At 39.9% G+C, this 7,914-nt stretch overlaps 1 protein-coding gene across 1 annotated transcript; it reads left to right on the forward strand.

The window, feature by feature from the left end:
• The first annotated feature begins 1,673 nt into the window (after positions 1 to 1,673).
• EXTL2 (exostosin-like glycosyltransferase 2) lies at positions 1,674 to 5,003 on the forward strand. The gene is made up of 3 exons (XM_010023740.1): positions 1,674 to 2,082; positions 3,775 to 3,845; positions 4,450 to 5,003. Exons 1-3 carry the CDS (start codon positions 1,689 to 1,691, stop codon positions 4,939 to 4,941), a joined length of 957 nt encoding a protein of 318 aa, XP_010022042.1. The 5' UTR covers positions 1,674 to 1,688; the 3' UTR covers positions 4,942 to 5,003.
• The last annotated feature ends 2,911 nt before the right edge of the window (positions 5,004 to 7,914 follow it).

Raw genomic sequence — 7,914 nt, forward strand, 5'->3', positions numbered from 1 at the left:
CCCTCTCAAAAACTGTAACAGATGTCCTGGATCACTGAAGTTGATCAGAATTCCCTGCTGAAAGCCTAGAAATTCAGCTCTGGGGCACCCGACCTAAAAAGGATGTGGAGGTGCTGGAGCAAGTCCAGAGGAGGCCTCAGAGATGGTGCAAGGGCTGGAGCAGCTCTGCTCTTGAGACAGGCTGAGAGAGCTGGGCTGGGTCAGCCTGGAGAAGACAAGGCTCCAGGGAGACCTTAGAGCAGCTCCCAGTGCCAGCTTCCAGAGGGGCTTTTTAGAAGGGCATGTTGTGACAGGACGAGGGGGAACGGCTTTTAGATGAAAGAGGGGAGATTTATATTAGACATTAGGAGGAAGTTCTACTCTGTGAGGGCGCTGAGGCGCTGGCACAGGGTGCCCAGAGAAGCTGTGGCTGCCCCATCCCTGGCAGTGTTCAAGGCCAGGTTGGACACAGGGGCTTGGAGCAACCTGGTCTAGTGGAAGGCGTCCCTGCCCGTGGCAGGGGGTTGGAACTGGAAGAGCTTTAAGGTCCCTTCCAACCCAAACCAGGCTGTGATTCTATGACATTACTAGTGGAGTAACATGCCTAGTATGTATAGATGAGTTACTCTTTAGTATTAAGCTTAGAATATTACTCTTGTATTCAGTGAATAGTCATCTTGCAAGTAAAGAAGGAAGAACACATGTGGATGACACATTTGAGGAGCAAACTGGAATGCAGTAGCTGCTGGATCCTGCCAAGTTTATGAATGTCTGGAGAACTAGGAGTGCTACCTAAGAGGCATGAATGTTGGGGCTGCCCTTGTAGGAGCTGCCTTTTAAGAGCTCCTGTTCAGTTCCAGAATCAGGAGGATGGAGAAACTCCTGCCTTATGCTACAGCTCCTCCGCCACTTAGCTGATACATGACTCCTAGCATCTGGCATTTTCAGTTTCACTGAGCTCTAGATTTAGCAGAGCAGCTGTTACTGATGTTGCATTCCTACGTTATTCCATTTGGCATATTGCTTTTGCTCCACTTGTGTTACAGACTCAGTTTGTATGACCAGAATCATATTTTCCACATTATATGTGGAGCAGATATACAAACTATTGACAAAGTGTCCAGCAAATCAGTGATAAAGATTGTTCCTTCCATGGATGGTGGAAAAAGAAAGACTGTTTTACTTCCTTCTCTCTGCCAGAGCTCTTGAGGAGGCACTTTCTCTGCCTCTTGTTTCCCAGCTAAGGCAGAGCTCCTGCAATTCTGACTTCCTGTACAGTTTTGCTCTCTAATCTCAGCTGGATGGATGTGGTGAGGTATGTAAATGTTCAATCAAAAATGCCATACTGAGAAAATAAGAGACAATAAGCAATCTAAAGAATTACTCCAGATTCATTTGCACAAACCAATGAAATTCAAAGTTAATCAGAAAAGGTGAAAAGCAAATAAATATAGAAACTGAGTACCAGAAGTATCTGTCTTGATAGCTGAACATAACTGGCTCAATCATAGAATGGTTGGGTTGGAAGGGACCTTAAAGATCAAAAATCCTAAAATCCTCCTTATTTATTTACTTAAACAAAAGTCTACTCAATACTCTGGGAGTTTTGCTCAAGTAAGGGAAATAAGTATAAGTGGAATTAATGACTTTTCCTTTCCTGTTACTTGTTTTAAAGGTATTTCCACTTCTGTAAACTTCCAGGAAGAGTTATGGGAATCCGCCTACTGCGCTTCACTTCAGTGGTGATCATTGTTTTACTTCTTGTGGCAGGTGCTTTGACAGCTTTGCTTCCCAGTATCAAAGATGACAAAATGCCCAATTTGAGAAGGGAACCAAAAACCCAGAGTCAGTCTGCCTCGGATGCATTTACTCTTATTATGCAGACATATAATAGAACAGACTTACTGCTAAAGCTTTTAAATCATTATCAAGCCATCCCCCACCTACATAAAGTAATTGTTGTGTGGAACAACATTGGTGAGAAGACACCGGAGGAAATGTGGAATTCCTTGGGACCTCATCCTGTCCCCGTTGTCTTTAAAGTTCAAACTGTAAATCGCATGAGGAACAGACTCAAGAATTTCCCTGAGCTGGAAACAAAAGGTAATCAGCAGTTCATATCACTACTATTAATATTATTTGCACACTTAAAATCTAGGTGCTAAAAGGGAGATGGTTTGAGTTTCACTGTGTAATAAACCCGTGGATCTGTTGGGCCACTTAATAGGGAAGCAAGCTATGTTACGACATCAGATGCACACCACCACTACCAGCAGGCTTTCAGTGAAGAGTAAGGAAAAAAAGGGGGATGTCAAATGCATTCACAGGCTTTTTGCAAGGTGTTCTCCGTTTCCTTTGTCAGGCAAACATAACTAGTTCAGTCTCTCTTAATAGAGTAAATTAAAATTCATAGTGCGTGTATTTGTTGAGTCTCTGCATTAATCTGGACTTAAGTCATCCGGTAATTACTTCATGTAATCCATTTATTTTAAGACTGAGTTCTCATGCATGTGCAGCTCTGCAGAGAAGTTTCCCTATCTGTCTGGCTTTCTACCTCAAATTATGGACCCTTTTTAAGAGTATTTTCCCCAGTCTTTTGGCTATTCATCTAAATATTCTTCCTAAGCTCTTTGCAAGAGGAGCACAACAATAATTCCCATTTGTTTCAAGTGGGAAAAAAACCCCAGATGTTCATAGCAGCCTTCCAATATCTGAAGGGGCCTACAAGGATGCCAGAGAGGGACTTTTCATCAGGGACTGTAGCGATAGGGCAAGGGGTGATGGGTTCAAACTGGAACAGGGGAAGTTCAGGTTAGATCTAAGGCAGAAGCTCTTCCCTGGGAGGGTGCTGAGGCGCTGGCACAGGGTGCCCAGAGAAGCTGTGGCTGCCCCATCCCTGGCAGTGTTCAAGGCCACGTTGGACACAGGGGCTTGGAGCAACCTGCTCTAGTGGAAGGTGTCCCCTGCCCATGGCAGGGTGTTGGAACTGGATGATCTTAAGGTCCTTTCCAGCCCATGCCAGTCTGGGATTATATGATTCTATGATTAGTAAAGGCAAGTCTGTTTACTGCCCCCTTCCTAACATGCCTTGCTACTCAAAACCCATGACTTCTTGGAAGATGCTAGAAACTTCAACTTCCCAAGTGTTTTATTTACTGTAATGGGATTTACACTGACTGTAAACTTAAACAGGTTTAATGTACCTGAAGTTCTGGTCTAAGAGTATCTTTCCTTTTCCGCTTCCTGTCTTTTGCCCAAAATTTAAGGCAAAGATTCTTCTTTCTGTAGTTCATCCTACTGAATGTTGCCTGTGCAATTCATTAATCTTGCTTTGTTAGAACTTGCAAGTAGTGAGGAGTTGGGTAAAATTTAATACTAAGACTCTCTTATAAATCTCATACTCTAAAGAAAGGTATCTAACTCTTTTAATTGCATTTTTATGCAAGATTAGTAGGATCTTAATTTGCTCTGCCCATCTGCCCAACACTCCAAGTTGTGCACGTATCTGTCCCTCTGCACTAGAAGTGATCAAAGTTTTGCTGAGTTTTGTTACATCCTGGCAAATAATGTAAACCTTTAGCTTTGCTTTCAGCTACCACAAAGCTGCAACCTTGTTTTTAGCTTTGAAATCTGTTTTCCCAATCTGCTTTCAAGGAGTTGCAGTTCAGTTCTGCAGTACAGTTTAATGACTGTAGAAGTTCCACACCTAACTTGTCAAACCCTGTGCTGCATACTGTGCTTGGGTATTTAATCTTCTGAGAAATTAAATGTGGTTTTCTTCCTTCCCCCTTTCAGCTGTTTTAATGATGGATGATGATACACTAGTCAGTGCTCATGACCTTACTTTCGCCTTCTCTGTTTGGCAGGTAATGTTTTGCACCTTGGCATGCAGTATTTGAGAGTTACAATTGAGATGAATGGTTTTAATTAAAAGTAATCCTATATCTTCATGTTTTACCACTGGTTTTCTAGCTATAAAGCTAGATTTTAGAAAGATTGAAGCATTGAACAGTAGCAATTGCAAAAATATTCTTCAATACTAGCTATGCCTGTAATCTGTCTTTCAAATTTGTAACTCTTGTACAAGAACACCGAAGTTGCTGACTGCTGAATTTATTTAAATTGATAGGAGGCAGCAAAACAAAACTTGTGGCGTTTTTTCATCTCCGAGAGAAATTGTCTATAAAGTTATTTTGAGTGCCAGATATACAGCTGCAAATTGTGGATAGATGTTTCTTGGCACTACATAATGTTGAATGAGGCATATTGTGTCAGTTCTGTGAAACTCTGTTTAATTGCAACATTTATGCAGATCAAGGGACCATATGCCAGCAATTTCATTCTTCCCTGGCAATAATCTTGTGCTCCTCTCATTTTTTTAAAAAAAGCATAAATCTCACTTATGACAATTCTTAACACACATTTCACTGTGTGTTCACTTTAATTGTTTACATTTCTTTTTTCTTTCAGCAATTTCCAGAGCAGATAGTGGGATTTGTCCCTAGGAAGCACATTTCAACTCCTTCAGGTGTATACAGTTATGGCAGCTTTGAGTTGCAGAGCCCTGGATTTGGCAACGGAGATCGGTATTCTATGGTTCTTATTGGTGCAGCATTTTTCCATAGTGGGTATTTAGAAGACTTTCAAAGACAGCCAGAAGCAGTTCATGCCTTAATAGATGAAACTCAAAATTGTGATGATATTGCCATGAATTTTCTGGTAGCCAGGCACACTGGGAAACCTTCAGGAGTGTTTGTGAAGCCTGTTGACATAAGGAATTTAGAAAAAGACACTAACAGTGGCTATTCTGGAATGTGGCACAGAGCAGAGCATTTGTTACAGAGATCTTACTGTGTAAATAAACTGGTTAATATTTATGATGGCATGCCTTTACAATATTCTAATATCATGATTTCTCAGTTTGGTTTTCCTAATTATGCCAATCACAAGAATAAAATGTAAGCCAATGAATTTAAGGGGTTAAAAGCTAAACAATACTCAGTGAATTGTACTGAGTTCAAGGAGAGAAGAAGGTCTAATTACTGCATCTTGGCCATCCTTATTTGTAGCCTCTGAACTTTTTCCATATAGCTTCTTATGGGGTTTTTTTTGTTTGTTTTTTGTTTTTTTCCTTTCTTACTAATTCTCCAAGGTAAATTTTGAGAAAACTTGAAGAATATATACTAATGTTTAGCTGTGATAAAATCATCCCATTTCATTAAAACCTGAAAAGCTATTACAATTAATTAGGTCAGTTCTTCAGAAACACGCAGAGAAAAATGCACTCCTACCCTTGCAGTGCTTATGTTTAGATATTTATTTCAACGTTAATCTAGCTAAATGAGATCTAGGCATATATTTTATATCTTGAGATACTTCCTTGCCTTTCCCCTTCTCCTCCTGCTTCCCAGTGAAACTGTAGAAGGGCTACAGTAAACGGTTGGCCAGGCTTCTAGACTCCTGTACAAAACCCCTATGAAGTCTGTATATAAGCTATTCTGTATTCTGAAGCCGCTATGAAAGCAAGCCTGAGAAGAGTACCTCACCTTAATCTCAGATAGTCCTAAAACCGTTGCCTACGGCATCTACTGCTGCTGAGATAGTGGAAAATGATCTCTGATGTGGCTTTTTTCCACATTATTGATTTGCCTAGAGGTGCTGAAACACTACAAGCAGCTGAAAGATAAAACTTACCACCTGGAAATGTAAGAAACATGAATACATAAACCATGAAACTTTTATAAGCAGCCAGAAGAAATTGATGGGATATTACTTATTAATAGTCTCTTTAGTCTTAGTTTTATTTTTATATTTTGCATGTACATTGTTTATGAAAATATGTCCAAGAAAATCCTCACTCTTAAAATATGTCTTATTTACCATTGCTAATAAGAGCAGGCTGTTCTACATATGTGACAGTGTACATTTTGTTGTATTACAGGTCTTAGTTTTTTTAACTACTCCTTCATTGAATCACAGAATCCCAGACTGGTTTGTGTTGGAGGGAACCCTAAAGCTCTTCTAGTTCCGACCCCCTGCCACGGGCAGGGACACCTCACACTAGAGCAGGTTGCTCCAAGCCCCTGTGTCCAACCTGGCCTTGAACACTGCCAGGGATGGGGCAGCCACAGCTTCTCTGGGCACCCTGTGCCAGCGCCTCAGCACCCTCACAGGGAAGAGCTTCTGCTTAATGTCTAAACTTGAACTTCCCCTGTTTCAGTTTGAACCCATCACCCCTTGTCCTACCGCTACAGTCACTGATGAAGAGTCCCTCTCTGGCATCCAAATGAGTGTTTACTTACTTTTTGGTTCCTTTCATCTCTGGTTCTGGTGGCTACGACAACAGAATTACAATGTGCAATGAATGAGTAAAGCATTATTTAAAAAAAAAAAGTCTTTTAAAGTACAGTGATACCTGACAGGGATGGACTGTTATGAGTCTCTGATTTCCCTGGCCTCGTCTATAGCAAGAAACAGAGCTATTATTAACAGCTTTTGTTAGATTGGGATGCTGTAGTTCTGCAACCAGTGTGTTAACGTAGACTGTTCTGTCAGTGTTAAAGGATTTTGTTTCTGTTCAGTGAAGTCTTCCTAGTACTTTTGTAAGATTTAGAGGGCAAAATCTTATCATGGCAGTGTAAAGTCTGCTTAATTTTATTGTAGCAGTGAAAAGTAGATTTTGATTATTGTGCTGTAGTGATAAGTAGTAATCAAGCAGGTCTATGATCTTTGCAGAAGTGCAGCTTTCCTCGTGGCAGTTTACTGCATTTCGTTTACTCACTGGTCTGTAACCTCTGTTCTGTGCAGCATCAACTAGAACTGTGAAGACTCACAGGTGGTGTTCACCTTACTTTTAAAATGTGAAACGAACTGGCCGCTCAGCCAAATCTCACTATTGGCTTTGTTGCTGAGGGGAAGGAGTTGAGTTGGGTTGGGATTACTTTTTGTTCTTCTGTATCAGTGAAAGAATTTAATAGAACAAGATTTTATTATACTGGTAAATTTAATTTGTACCATTGTCAAATAAAACATGTAAACCAGATTGATTGCAGTGTTAGATGTCTGAAGTAAGCTCACAGTTCGCATACAGATGAGCAGCACCAAGATTTCATTTGTTAAAAAACAGGTACTTGTGGGCACATACATTCTCTTAATTTAGGTAAGGCCTAAATTAATTGATGAAATAAACTGAGGGGGGGAAAGCCACCAAAACACCTTAAACAGTTAGACCTATCTAGCAAAGAAAATTTGAAGATAAGACTTAATCTCCAGCCATAATTCGTTGTCCTCAGGAATCAAAAGGGGTTTTGTTTGTTTTTTAAAGGCTGGGAACTTTTTATCCCTTGATGGTTACAAAAATGCCTTAAGATTCTTTAATGAAATATATTGCTGAGGATTTATATTTTTAACGAAATAATACGTATGTGATGATTTCTTCTGAGAGATTATCTAGATGTCATTTTGGAAACGTTTTACAGTCTAAACAGATTCATCGCTACCTCTGAATGTTCTATAGAAATTAATGTTTAGGAACACAGGGCTTTAAAAATGGTATCTAGAAGGTATATTTAAAAAATCTTTGTTGAAAAGTTCAGGATATAGTCTGAAAATGATGCAACAGGACTACAAGAAAATTCCTGCTTTACCTACAGTTTCAAAAATGCCACAAGATGTCACTGTAGCTTTGGTACATGGTAGCATCAAATGTTAAAAATAGTAATTGGAATTTATTATAATCAACAAAATTATATGAGGTGAGAACATTCCTAAAGCTAGCATTTTGCAAGGTGAGCTGCCTTAGATAGTCATGCTAAAAGCTATGAGATAAAGCCCTGGAACTGAAAACACATGCAGGTTATTTTGTCCATATTTTTACAGGGGAGAAAGATTATTTTAAGTACTTTTTATGCTTAGGAAGGCTCCAGCTAATTGCCA

The sequence above is a fragment of the Nestor notabilis genome, unplaced genomic scaffold, assembly GCF_000696875.1.
Source record: "Nestor notabilis isolate BGI_N333 unplaced genomic scaffold, ASM69687v1 scaffold26181, whole genome shotgun sequence".
NCBI lineage: Eukaryota > Metazoa > Chordata > Aves > Psittaciformes > Psittacidae > Nestor > Nestor notabilis.

Excerpts from the sequence above, each read along its gene's own strand:
- EXTL2 (XM_010023740.1), top strand. The coding sequence starts at position 1,689 with ATGGGAATCCGCCTACTGCGCTTCACTTCAGTGGTGATCATTGTTTTA. Across the intron at positions 2,083-3,774 it reads CCCTGAGCTGGAAACAAAAG|CTGTTTTAATGATGGATGAT; the intron begins GTAATCAGCAGT and ends TCCCCCTTTCAG. Across the intron at positions 3,846-4,449 it reads TCGCCTTCTCTGTTTGGCAG|CAATTTCCAGAGCAGATAGT; the intron begins GTAATGTTTTGC and ends TTTTTCTTTCAG.